A 13,378-nucleotide genomic window follows, 5' to 3' on the forward strand; every position below is an offset into this window, starting at 1 on the left:
AAATGCTTTGAGAATGATGATGACAAAAAATGTACAAATGTGCTTGACACAATGGATGAATGTATGGATTGTGATAAGAATTGTACGAGCCCCCAGTAAAATGATTTTTTAAAATGCCCCCTGTCCCAAAAAATAAATAAAAGAACTCAGATCTGCAAAAAAAAAAAAAGACACCTCTTTAGCTCACTCTTTTCTTGGGCTCCAGCCCTTTGTTTAGATTGTTCCACAGTCTAAGAGCCGTATCCATGTGAAGGGTCATAGCAAACACTTCACTGGTGCTGCTTTTGACTCTGTACCCTGAAGCGTAAGTAACCCCCGTCAGCGCATCATACAAGCCAGGTACCTAAGGGTCAAACCTAGACACCTCCTCCTTCCTCTCCCTTCACATCCAGGACCCCGATGGGTCAATCCTACCCAAGCATCCTGTCCATTTCATCTCCTAAATATCTTTTGTAAGCCTTGTACCCTTCCCTCTATTCCTACCAGCACTGGTTTAGTTCTCGGATTCTTATCTGTATAACTATGTATAATCCTCATCCAATTAGCTTTCTAATTGGTCCCCTGCTTCTGGGCTTGCTCTGCTTACTTTTCACGGGTTGACATTTGAAGAATGCCCACGCTAAATGCCTAGGTGTGCTATATTATAATGACCCCATCCCTATCCCCCTAGGTGCCAATGGACATAATGCATGTACCTTAGGGGGAAAAGACTGCTCTCTCAGGAAACTCAGAACTCCTTTACTGGGATAAAGAAGAGCTGTTCGCTAGCATTAAACCGAGACTAATCTGCTTAGGAGCAATACATGATGTCCGTTGTTTACAGGGGTCTTCTATTTCTATACCCCGTTTGCCTTTTATCATCCCCTTTCATTACCCCTTTCCTTACCTGCTCCCCATACATGCTATTAAGCATGCAGACATGGTTGTTCAATTAGTACTTATTCCCGGGAGAGAGGTATTAAGTGTTCCCCTAAGATATGAACTTGGGTGTGATTGGATCCCTTCTAACATCACTCTATGTACAGGAGCTTAACTTCAGGGAACAAGGGCTGATGGCGGTGTATGCTATCCCTGTTCTATTTATTTTGTAAGTAATAGATGCCTGTTGCTCTTGCTATGAAAAGGGTCTGGTCTCTGTGTGACTCCCACTGGTCTTTCATTAGGAAATTTCTAATATAGAGACATTAAAGCCTACTTTGTGATGTTTCAGGGCATAAAGATGAATAAAACAGTCTTCCTCATTGAGAGGTTTAAATATAGGAAATATAGGAAAATAGGTTTAAATATATATAGGAAATATAGGAAAAGAGGTTTAAAGGAGCAGAGTTTTGGTGGTGCAATGGTTAAACGCTCAGGTGCTAACCAAAAGCTTGGCAGTCTAAAAGGACCCAGTGACTCTACAGGAGAGAAACTGGCCGTCTGCTTTGGTAAAGAGTACACCCCAGGAAACCCCATCAGGTAGCTACTCAAGTCTTACAAGGTTGCTATGAGTTGGAGCCTACTCAATGGCGTGCAATAGCAACATGGTCCAATAGAGGGAGACACTGTACATCGCGGAAGGGGTTTGGGCCAGATTTGGTACTGATAGTACTGATCACACCCTTACTTCCCAGTTTCCTGGAAGATTAGCCTAACTTCAGAATATCCTACCAGAAAGAAGCTAGAAAATTAACAGTTTTATCTTGAGACTAGTAACATATGGTTGGTTGTATTCAATTAGCTATATAAAGGGTATAATTTCTCTCTTTTTTGTGGTGGGGGAGTGAGGGGAAAGGGAGATTTCTTTTGTGGTTGTTTTGTTTTTGTTTTATTTTATTGGGGGCTTGTACAATTCTTATCACAATCCATATATACATCCATAGTGTCAAACACATTTTCACATTTGTTGCCTCATTCTCAAAGCATTTGCTTTCTACTTGAGCCCTTGGTATCAGCTCCTCGATTTCTTTGTCATTTGCAGTCTCTTTAGTAGCAGATTGCCTGTGATGCCTCACATTGGGGTGTAATGCTTGCTCAATGGTAATATGTTTCTTGGACTTTTGTGGAGAGGTTTTCTGGGTGGGAGTGGATGTTTCTTTCACTCTATTTCTTTAACATACAAATACTGACTGCATTCTCTCTATTCTTTTGTATTGTTCGTGTTATTTTTTACCCCAAGCATACAATCCTTTTGATAAAACATGAAGCTGTTTTCTGAAAATTTACCTTCTGAATTCAAGAGTTCTGGAGTCATCCTTCCAGTACCACATCCCTAACCGCAACCCCATATGCTGTAAAATGAAATGACAGCGAATTACAAGTCCAGTTTACAAACCCCGGGTCCCAAAAAACCTTTAATACAATTTCCCACTAGTTGCTCTTAAGTTCTATTCAACAGAGTTGGGGAAATTGAAAGTGTTTTGATTTTCAACTTGAAGCCAAGATGTTATCCTTTCTAACGGGCTTTAAGGTGTAGTTTCAAATGCAAGGAAGGAACGTATGATACCTAAGATTGCAAGGCCCCTCAGAGCATACAATAATCAGCTGAAGCCGACAGCAGCTGCAGTTTTAACCTGCCCACTGGACTAGACTGGGAGGAGTCCTGGTGGCACAGTGCTCACGCACGCTAGCCCACCTGCGGCTCTGAAGGCCAAGGCTGCGGCCTAGAGAATCTGCTTCCAGTACAGATTTGAAGAGCTAGAAACTCCGTGGAGCGGAGGATAACTACGTGATCGCAGGATAACCAGCTGGTTTGGGGATGTCTTCTAGGAGGAGAGAGGGTTTAATTAGAAGGAGCCAGTTCTACCACTAACTCCGCCCCTCTGGGGAAGTTGTTACTGTTGTTCAGTGCCATGGAGAGGAGGGAACCCTGCCAGGTCCCGTGCGTGCCGTCCTCCACACTGCGACCTTGGCGCCCATCAAGGCAGCCACCGCGTCAGTCCATCTCATTGTCGGCCTTCCTCTCCCCCCGCCCCCGCCCCCCCACTTTCTATTTTACTGTGAGGAGCCCTCTTGGTGTAGTGGTTACGCCCTGGGCTGGGCTCTGCAGGGTCAGCTGTTCAAAACCCCTAGCGCCTCCTCTGGATAAAGACTGGGCTCTCTACTACCACAAACAGTTACAGTCTCTCCGGAACACACAGGGCGTCGCTCTGCGTCCGCACTGACTCCAGGGCAGCCTTTCGTGTCCTGGGACCCCAACCAGCCCCGGCTGCTTCTGCAGTACGACAGTTTGCCACCAAGGAGAAGGGGGCTGGGGGGACCTCCGCTTTACATAGGAAGACTTGCGAAGGGAGCCAGAATCCAATTCCCTGTGTCCAAAGAACCCTTTTGCTTTTGTTTCTGCGGGACCACTGCCCACACCCCTTGGAGCACCGCTCACCCAGGGACTAAGGCGAGGAGGTCCAGGGGCGCAGCAAAGGCACAGTGAACTTGGGCGGCTCGGTCCCGCCACGCAGCCAGCGCTGGCTCCGCCGCGCCTCCCCCCGGCCACTTACTTCCAGCCCGGGAGAGCTCGAGAGGTCCCACCGCTGCTTCTTCAAAGAAAGGTCCGGCAGGCGGTACATGGCCTCCGCCGGCGGACCTCGCAGCGCCGCGGAGGCAACTGTCCACAGGCGCCTGGCAACGCTCCGGAGGGGGCGGGGGAGGCGGCGACCCGCTTCCGCCTCGGGCCCGGCGGGCGGCCTGAGCCCCACCAAGCTCTCCGGGGGCTCCCGCGGCCCCCCGGTGGCTTATGGGTTTATCCAGAGTAAAGCTGCCCAGGGGGTTAATTCTTTAATTGACCCACCGCCTCCCCACCACGAGGTTAAACCACTTAAGGAGTTCTCTATTGGAATAGCTAGAATCAGTTCCGCCGGGACCTCGGTCCATTGGTTCCCACTTGATTAGCAAGCACTAGGTCCACGCTGGCCCTTGGTTGTGTGCCAAGTGGGGTGGAAGGCAGTAGGCAGTTGTACTCTTGTGGAAGAGAACCTACGCGTGGAAATAGTGTTCTTGCTACTTCACTATTTGTGAGATCTAAGGCAGGTTCATTCTGATTCTGTTTGTTTCTTCATCTGAAGACACTCAAATCAGGAGTTAGGGAGATCTGTGATGTTACAAGTGTTAGGCACTGGGCTCAAATACTCAAAATCAGTGTTGCCTAAGGAAGAAAACTTGCTTTGGGTCGGAGGGTGCTCCAGGATGTTTTTATATTTCTGTTTTCAACTCGTGTGTTGTAGTTCCTTCCTGCTATCATGCAGGTTCTAGTGGATATTTTTCTTCCTTTTATCCCTGGATAAAAATCTGGCAGCATACCAGGGAGCCTTATAAAAGTTCCTGGAAAAATTAAAACTAATGGAATTTTTCCATGAGCTTTTTGTAAACCTCCCCCCTCCCCCCAGTATCCCTCTGTTAAATGTCTCAGGTGGGAAATACTCCGTTCTTGGCTTCGCTGGAGAAAGAATTCACACGGAAGCCTGGTTTGTGATCCCAGTGGGTTGTTATAAAGGACAAGAAGTTTCATCAGGGTATGCAGTCCCTGAACACAGGCACCCTTGGGGTACAGCACACCACAGGTGGTGGCCTGAGGCCAGAGAAAAGCAGCAGAGCCGAGCAGAAAGCAGAGGAACAGCTGAAGGGAATCGGTGGGCTCCAGGTTCCAGCCTTTAGGGCCTTCAGCGGGGAGGCTTGGTCGACAGCACCGGTTGACCCCATTGACTCAAGCCCACCTGGCCTAGTTCGGCCAACCCAGGTGTACCACCCACCTGGCTCAAGCCTTTATTGGCTTCCAACCTCCTGTAGGTGGCCTTTACGCATGGAGAACAACCCCCTATCCTGCTACCTAACACCTCCTCCTCCAGGACCACCCTCTCTTGGTAGAACACACTGGATAGTTACCAAAACCAGCTGACAATTAATGATGATGCCCTGTGGTTCAGAGTTGAACTATGGCGAATGTTTCAGAAACTGAAGTGTCTCTGGGTGGGCTCTAACGTTTAACCCTTTAGTTACTAGTTGAGTAAACCAAGCAAGGTTTCCACCACACAAATTATAATCACCTGGATTCATGTTCTACTCGTCAGTTGTCAGGAGCTATTCAAGGTAACTCACACACATTGAAACCGACCTGTACACGTTTGCAGAACTGGCTTGAGGCTGTGGTCCCAAAGCTTGCTTATTGTAAAAAATCACATATATTCACTCCTAACTGATGTTTCCAGACGGGGAGGGGAGGATAATCCCAGCCTTTTTGTTGTGAAAGAGGAGGGGCAGGTGTCAACTCCCTCAGGTCCTAGAAGTTAAAAACCCTTTGCAAAGAAAATGCAGTCATTGATGTGTGAAGAGGGTATTATGGTCTTGACTGATTTCCAACTGTCTTTCACACATTTGGGATTATGAGTCTTCAAAGACAGCACCCAAACCCTTAGATTCCTAAAGATTTTGAATTTTATATGCATCATTTCTATTCTTCCTCAGCACCCTGTCATTTAATAGCATGCAAAAAGTTATAGCAGAATTATCTCTGGGACTGCTGGGACCTCGTAAAGATTACTTCGATTTACTTTAACATGTAGATTAGAAAATCAACCAAAGATGTTAATGATTCTCCTGCCTTTTATCAATACAGTTAGATACTTAAGTGCTTCGTGAATTCTGTAATAAAATACAACTTAAAGAACCATTAAAAAATGTTTAACATGATAATATCTACTATGAGAACAACTCAGTAGCCAAGAGCTTTTCACCAGTGAATTTAACTTGGGGAGGTGGGGAAAAATAAAATACATATGACAAAGACCAGTCAACCTGGATAGAATCCAGTCACCGCACAGCCATTATCAGGAAGATCTAATGAAATACACTAGGGTCAGTCAACCTCTTGCATTTTTTTTCTCAGGGAGTGGAGAAGTGCTAATAGAAAACTGAAAATCTAGTTCACCAGTCTAACTTCAGGCTGGCTGATGCATGTAACTAAGGTAAAAGTGAATCGATACATATGCAACTTGACAAGCTATTTCAGTTTTGGTAGGCCTATACACGGCGAGTGAGTCTATTCCAACTCACAGTGGTCCTGTAGGGTCGAGTAGGACATACTTGGTTTCTTTCCAGAAGCGGACTGTCTCAGCCTTCTCCCTCGAAGTGGCTAGTGGGTTTGAATGGCTGACCTTTAGGTTAGCATCCCAAGTGCTTAACCCACTGTACCACTCGAACACCCATACATATCTACATATCATAATATTTATAGGAATCCCCTAACTCCAAGGGGCCTTCTTATATGTCTGGCTATATTGCCATACACTAAGTGCTGGTTACAGTAGAATAGGACTATGGCTTTTAGAGCTTTAAGTAATTATTCGTTCTGAACAGTGACCCCTGATGGTCACTAATTAGGTTTTCTTTAAAAATGCCTTTCAATAAATGTTAATATGCTTGACACAATGGATGGATGGATGGTGATGAGTTGTGTGAGCCCCCAATAAAATGTTTTAAATGCCATTAGAAATTCAGAGCTTAGACTGGAAATAGAATCTTTCCTTTTTCAAAGCAAAGACAAACAATTGGTATAATGTAAGAATAAAGGTGTCTCCTGAATATTTCTAATTCCAAGTGTTCCGTAACAGAAAGAATCCCTCGCCTAATGGGCAAACTCTTCCAGGCCCCAAGCATAGAGTAGACCTGCTCTTCCAGGTGTTTGAATGGCCAACCCTTAGAGGAGTAGTCACGGTTTTAACTGCTTGCACCACCCAGAAAGGCTCCTCAGAGTTACAGTGATTACCTAATTCAGGTCCTAGGCTCAAGACATGAATTGAATACAACGTATGTTTATGCTATGAAAAGTCACAAGATTGGTATGCGGTGATCCTATCTAAAAAAACTGGACATGTAAGAAAATAACACTGTCAGATTTTAAATTAGCAACTCCATTTTTTATTTCCCCAACTTTCGATTCATAAATATAATTAACCTATATTGAAATAGGTGAGGAATACGGCCTACGCTCTTCATTTCTTTTGAAAGACACTTCAACATTTAATAGCCCTACTACTAAATTTCTTAACTGCCTATACCTTTAAATAGCTTCATTCCCAGAGGCATATCAAGATTAAATATTGGGCATTTTCTTTTTTTCGACATTTTCTAAAGACTCGTGATTTTTCTTCAAATAATGAGATTCTGTATCCAAATTAACATTTAAGGATAGTTCTTCAAAACAGTTAACTCACATGTAAAGTGTTTGCACACTAAATAAATGGAAGCAAATAGATATTCCTGCTGCTCCTTAACCTAAGCACACACATTCCCTCAGCAGTTGTGGGATGTTTGGATTTAAGAATTTTCAAAATTCCAATTTAATCTGTGCTATGTATAAAGGGGAGCAAACCTTACATCATAATTTGGTAGATTACATTCAATTAGAGTAGGTGAATGCCTTATCATGGTTCCAGTGGACTCATAAAAACTTCTATTTTGATTTCATACGATTTACACATGTAAATAAATTCTCACAAAGTCCCCTTGAGATACTGACTCGGTGACACATTCTATTCTACATGTTAACCTTAGAGATGTAACGATATTCCGAATGTGCAAGCCCAGTCTTAATGCTTCCTATTGTGTTAGGAGCCACTGAGTCTGACTCTGCGCCCCTATCTACATACAATATAACAAAATAGCGCCCAGCCTGCACCATCCCCAGAATTGTCATGTTTGAACCCTTTGTTGTAGCCACTGTGGAAACCCATCACTCCCAGGGTCTTCCTCTTTTTTGCTCCTCCTCCATGATTTCCATTATATATATCGAATTAATACTATAAATTGAGCCTGTTTTGAAATTTCACACACTTCAAATACTGTAAACAACCTGGTATGTCTTTGGCTATTGTCTAGATTTATTGCCTTGGAATAAGAGAGAACTATATTAAACGTTCAGGTAAGAAGAATAGAAGTACCTATTCAGAAAGGTATACACTTATCCCATCTTTTAACAGTCTATACATGCTACATTTGTCTTAGTCATGACTACTGGTTCTAGCAAATTTACTTTGCAGTGCCAGAAATGCTAATTATTCCTTAAACTGTAATTTAGTCTGTCCTATATCAAGTGCTGTTTCCATTGTCATTTGACTACAGCTAATCTAACATCTGCTATGCAGTTCCCAGGAGTTACCAAGTTACAGGTTTCAAAGGACTCCTCCAGACACTGAATAGCTACTTTGGTGACTATTTGGTAATATATTCAGATCTAGTTTATTTGAGAAGTCAGAACTTTAAAAACACCCTCAAGAAAGGGAAGAGCTAATTATCTAAATATTTCCCCCCTCACCACCCCACAATTGCTCTTCAAAAGAACAGGAAAAAAACTTATCTGCCCAGAATGAGAACAGTGTTATATCAAGTTTTAGAGGCTAGAGTCAGTGGGTGGCTGCAAAAACACATGACTACACTCTATCCAGGGGTGGTGGGGGAGTAATTTTCTTGAAAAAGGGGGGATGGTAGGTCAAGCAAGTTTGGGACCACAGAACAAGAGAGGAGGAGCACTTGTCATTTTTCTGACCCGGTAGAAACTACTCTCTTCTACAGTGAGGTCTGAGTCACTCTTAAGTTGCACTTACAGAAATACTTCATTATATTTTGAAGTTAGAGCAAGGAACATACACAAATAAAAGGCTAACAAAGGATTAATACAATGGGTATTATCTTAGTTAACATTCTACGTGAAAAGTCACTCTAAGGCAGTGGTTCTCAACCTTCCTAATGCCGGGACCCTTGAATACAGTTCATGTGTGGTGAACCCTCTCCACAACCATGACATTATTTTTGTTGCTATTTCATAACTGTAATTTTGCTACTGTTATGAATCAGGCAACCCCTGTGAAAGGGTCACTTGACCCCCAAAAGGGTCACAATCCACAGGTTAAGAATCGCTGCTAAGGCTAGCATTCACCTGACTCTGTGAAGTAGGAAGGTAGTTGTCAAATATTTATGTGATACTATCTGTAGTCAAATGAGACACCCTTAATGCCTCCTCACTGAAAACTTGGTAAACCCAGGTCATCTTCAGCTTTTCAGAGCCTAAAGATCAATCACCTTACCTTTTTAAATTATTGAAGGCCTTTTTTCTTCGTTTTTAGCAAGTCTCATTGGGTAAAGTCAATTGTGAAACTATTTCAAAATAAACTTTAAAGGTCCACACCTGTGTGAGAGGATCATTATTTTCAGGCTAACGTGTTCTCTACATATTAAAATGTTAATTCTTAGTATCTGAAAAGGTGATCTCACCATATGGCACAAAATCACATTGTGTAATTAAAAATATTTTTCTAAAACTCACTATTATAAACAACATGATGCATCACTCAGTCAGCAAAATGCCTGTGTGGTAAAAGCACCAGTTTAACTATTAGTTTTAAATCAGCCCCCCCACCCCTTCAAGAGACCATAGAACAAAGCAGGCCTGACCCACACTTTTCCCCCAAAATGTAAAATTTAAAGCGTTAAGTCTAGTAAGTTTCCAAAGAATTGCAATGTTCCTGTCTGGAACAGCCTCAAAGCCAGATATGTGGAAAAATGAACAAGTTGTATATTAATAAAGTATTTTGTACTTTGTCTTTTAAAAAAACTAGTGATCTAAGGTAGGCATTGCAATAGCATTATAATCCTCAAATCATACATACGAAATCTAAATATTACTTCCCTTCCCTCCAAGTAATTATGAGTAATTATAATTGCTGGCGAGGAAGGGGGGGGAGTGCAGGGGGGGATAGGGAATGTGTTCTGGAAAATAATTTGCCCCAGGTTCTTACGTTGAGCTGTTTTAGAGGAATCTGAGCATTCAAACAAGTTGACCAAATTTGGACTCAGTATTAAGTCTTCACTTTGATGCTTGCCTGTTGGCTCTTGTTTCTCCTAGGTCACAGAAAGCAATTACCTTTGGCTTTATTATAAGAAAACAACTCACCTCAGCTTTACTTAATTTGGAGCAAAAAAAAAAAAAGGGTGGGGGGGTGTTTAATACTTAACCCCAGAGCAAAGCTTGTGTTTTGTGAGCTATTCAGGTGAGTGCTTTGAGAAGGTTTAGGGGCTTGTGGACATTGGGAAAGAACTTAGTTTCTGTTTCTGTACAGGGTTCTTTATTAAAGGGGGGAAAAAACAGTTTACCAAGATCTTCTCCCCTCAAGTTGTTTGGAATTCAAGGCAGGAACCTCATCTGAGAATTAGACAAGATTAGGTTAGGTAAATTTCATATTATAATAATACAAAGGCCAATAACACTAAAGTTGGAAAAAAATTAAAAACTCCAAGACAGTAATGTTGAGATCAATTACAGCTTTACTTTAAATTTGTAGTTATGCATTTACTTGCAAAAAAGTAAGCCTGTCCTTAACATTCACTTTAAAGTACTACATCAAAATAAACAATTAAAGCTTATGTATTTTTTATGGCTTCTGCAGACAGGTGTGTGAAAGCCTGTCTCATCTCAAACAAATCTTCATGCACAAATTAGGCTAAGGGGGGCGCGGGCAACACTTAAAGCAGCAAACATGCAAAACGCATTAAAGAGAAACCTTAAATGGTGGCTTTTCTTAGGGAAAAATAAAAACCTTTTGAACCTTTTGTAATTAAGCTAAGTTGTTCCACCTTTCCTTTCATATGCATACACCCCGCTAAAGACTGCCAAGAATAGATTTCGGCCTTGGCACAACGACATTTTAAAGAACAAAAACAAAAGGGGGGAAAAAAAAGAGAAAGGAAAAGGGATTTACGCTGACTGGAGGGCCAGTTTAGTCCACTTCCTCGATGGTCGGTCCCCCGGAGGCTCCCGACGCGCCGCCGCCGCCGCCGCCGCCCTGGTAAAGTTTGCTGATGATGGGGTTGCACACTCGCTCCAGCTCGCGCTGCTTGTGTTCGTACTCCTCTTTCTCCGCCATCTGGTTTCGGTCGAGCCAGTTGATCACCTCCTGGCACTTGTCGAGGATCTTGTTTTTGTCCTGCTCGCTAATCTTGCCCCTCAGTTTCTCGTCTTCCACCCTCTGCTTGAAGTTGTAGGTGTAGGACTCCAAGGCGTTTTTGGCGGCCACACGGTCGCGATTGGCCTCGTCTTCCGACTTGTACCGCTCCGCCTCCTGCACCATGCGGTCGATGTCATCCTTGCTCAGGCGCCCCTTGTCGTTGGTGATTGTGATTTTGTTTTCCTTACCGGTGCTCTTGTCGGCCGCGGTGACATTGAGGATGCCGTTGGCGTCGATGTCGAAGGTGACCTCGATCTGGGGGACCCCGCGTGGGGCGGGGGGGATCCCGGTCAGGTCGAACTTGCCCAGCAGGTTATTGTCCTTGGTCATGGCGCGTTCGCCCTCGTACACCTGCACCAGCACGCTGCTCTGGTTGTCGGAGTAGGTGGTGAAGGTCTGGGTCTGCTTGGTGGGGATGGTGGTGTTCCTCTTGATGAGCGGGGTCATGACGCCGCCTGCCGTCTCGATGCCCAGCGACAACGGGGTGACGTCGAGCAGCAGCAGGTCCTGCACGTTCTCTGACTTGTCCCCGATGAGGATGGCCGCCTGTACCGCGGCGCCGTACGCCACCGCCTCGTCGGGGTTGATGCTCTTGTTCAGCTCCTTGCCGTTGAAGAAATCCTGCAGCAGCTTCTGGATCTTGGGGATGCGCGTGGAGCCGCCCACCAGCACGATCTCCTGAATCTGGCCCTTGTCCAGCTTGGCGTCGCGCAGCGCCTTCTCCACCGGCTCCAGGGTCCCGCGGAAGAGGTCGGCGTTGAGCTCCTCGAAGCGGGCGCGGGTGATGGACGTGTAGAAGTCCACCCCTTCGTAGAGCGAGTCGATCTCGATGCTGGCCTGCGTGGACGAGCTCAGGGTGCGCTTGGCGCGCTCGCAGGCGGTGCGCAGCCGCCGCACCGCACGCTTGTTGGGCCCAATGTCCTTCTTGTGCTTGCGCTTGAACTCCTCCGCCAGGTGGCTCACCATGCGGTTGTCGAAGTCCTCGCCGCCCAGGTGGGTGTCCCCGGCGGTGGACTTCACCTCGAAGATGCCGTCTTCGATGGTCAGGATGGACACGTCGAAGGTGCCGCCCCCCAGGTCAAAGATGAGCACGTTCTTCTCGCCGCCCGCGCAGCCCTTCTTGTCTAGGCCGTAGGCGATGGCTGCCGCCGTGGGCTCGTTGATGATGCGCAGCACGTTGAGGCCCGTGATGGTGCCCGCGTCCTTGGTGGCCTGGCGCTGCGAGTCGTTGAAGTAGGCTGGCACGGTGATGACCGCGCTCTGCACCTTGCCCCCCAAGTAGGCCTCGGCGATCTCCTTCATCTTGGTGAGGACCATGGAGGAGATCTCCTCCGGGAAGAAGGTCTTGATCTCGCCCTTGTACTCCACCTGCACCTTGGGCTTCCCTCCCTCACTCACCACGCGGAACGGCCAGTGTTTCATGTCCGACTGCACCGTGGCGTCCTCGAACTTGCGCCCGATCAGCCTCTTGGCGTCGAAGATGGTGTTGGTGGGGTTCATGGCCACCTGGTTCTTGGCTGCGTCGCCGATGAGGCGCTCTGTGTCGGTGAAGGCCACGTAGCTGGGGGTGGTGCGGTTGCCCTGGTCGTTGGCAATGATCTCGACCTTGCCGTGTTGGAAGACCCCCACGCACGAGTAGGTGGTGCCCAGGTCGATGCCGATAGCCGGGCCGCGAGCAGACATGCTGACTGAAAGGCAGGCAAACCGAGTCGGAGAGAAAAGGCGAGGAGAGGGAAGCCCTCCTTCGGAGTCCGCGAACGGCCACTTCACGGTAGACTCGCCGGGCGCCTCTGGCTTCTCCCGCTCCCCCCAGCTGGGCTCCTCGCTCTTATAGCGCCTCCCCGCCGCCTTCGGGCCACTCCCTGAGCCAATCCACTCTCGGGACCGCCCGCACACACGCTGCCCGTCCCGCCACAGGCTAGCCTGGGTCGGAGTGACCGGCCTGCGGCCCAACAGATTTCAAGATGGGTACGGGGGGCAGTCAGGGGGCGGCCGTTATGCAAATGAGACCCTCCGCGTCTCGGGTGCGGCGGAGACCGCGGCGCCTCGCGCGCCGCCTGCAGCTGGGAGACGTTAGGCTCGAGCCCCGCGGAGCAGGAGTCCGCGCTCTTTCGCCTCCTCCGCCTTTCCAAAGGCGCGATTCGCTGACGCCCACTGGATTGGCAGGGAAGGCGACCAATGAGCATCGCGGTCTCCCAATGGGGGTGGGGCGGCGGCGGGCATGGGCGGGGCGGGCCGCGGGGACGGAGTTTCTGAGAGCGCTCCCAGGTACTCGGCCGTTTAGTGTCCGGAGGCCTGACTGGCCGAGCGGGTCAGGACGGTCGCGGTTCTTTCCAAGTTGCTTTTCCTGAGGCCCTAGGGCCGGGACTGGCTTTTATTTTTTTCTGTGTGGGGCGGTCCAATTTGAGGGG

General features: G+C 46.8%; 2 protein-coding genes across 2 annotated transcripts in view; both read right to left on the bottom strand.

Annotated features, from left to right (window-relative positions):
• Positions 1-3,549, bottom strand: part of PPP1R36 (protein phosphatase 1 regulatory subunit 36) — a 26,379-nt gene extending 22,830 nt beyond the window's left edge. The window contains 2 exon segments of the mRNA XM_045288248.1: positions 2,206-2,270; positions 3,474-3,549. Of these exon segments, the coding sequence (XP_045144183.1) occupies positions 2,206-2,270; positions 3,474-3,542 (134 nt within the window). The 5' untranslated portion in view covers positions 3,543-3,549.
• Positions 3,550-9,960: 6,411 nt separating this feature from the next.
• On the bottom strand, positions 9,961-12,756 carry HSPA2 (heat shock protein family A (Hsp70) member 2). Its single transcript, XM_004698649.3, has 2 exons — positions 10,722-12,756; positions 9,961-10,165 (listed from the first exon to the last, which is right to left on the bottom strand). The coding sequence occupies exon 1, from the start codon at positions 12,648-12,650 to the stop codon at positions 10,740-10,742; it is 1,911 nt and encodes a 636-aa protein (XP_004698706.1). The 5' UTR covers positions 12,651-12,756; the 3' UTR covers positions 9,961-10,165; positions 10,722-10,739.
• Positions 12,757-13,378: the final 622 nt, after the last annotated feature.

This window comes from Echinops telfairi, unplaced genomic scaffold, assembly GCF_000313985.2.
Source record: "Echinops telfairi isolate 266 unplaced genomic scaffold, ASM31398v2 ScPeMD7_18;HRSCAF=68, whole genome shotgun sequence".
Taxonomy (NCBI): domain Eukaryota; kingdom Metazoa; phylum Chordata; class Mammalia; order Afrosoricida; family Tenrecidae; genus Echinops; species Echinops telfairi.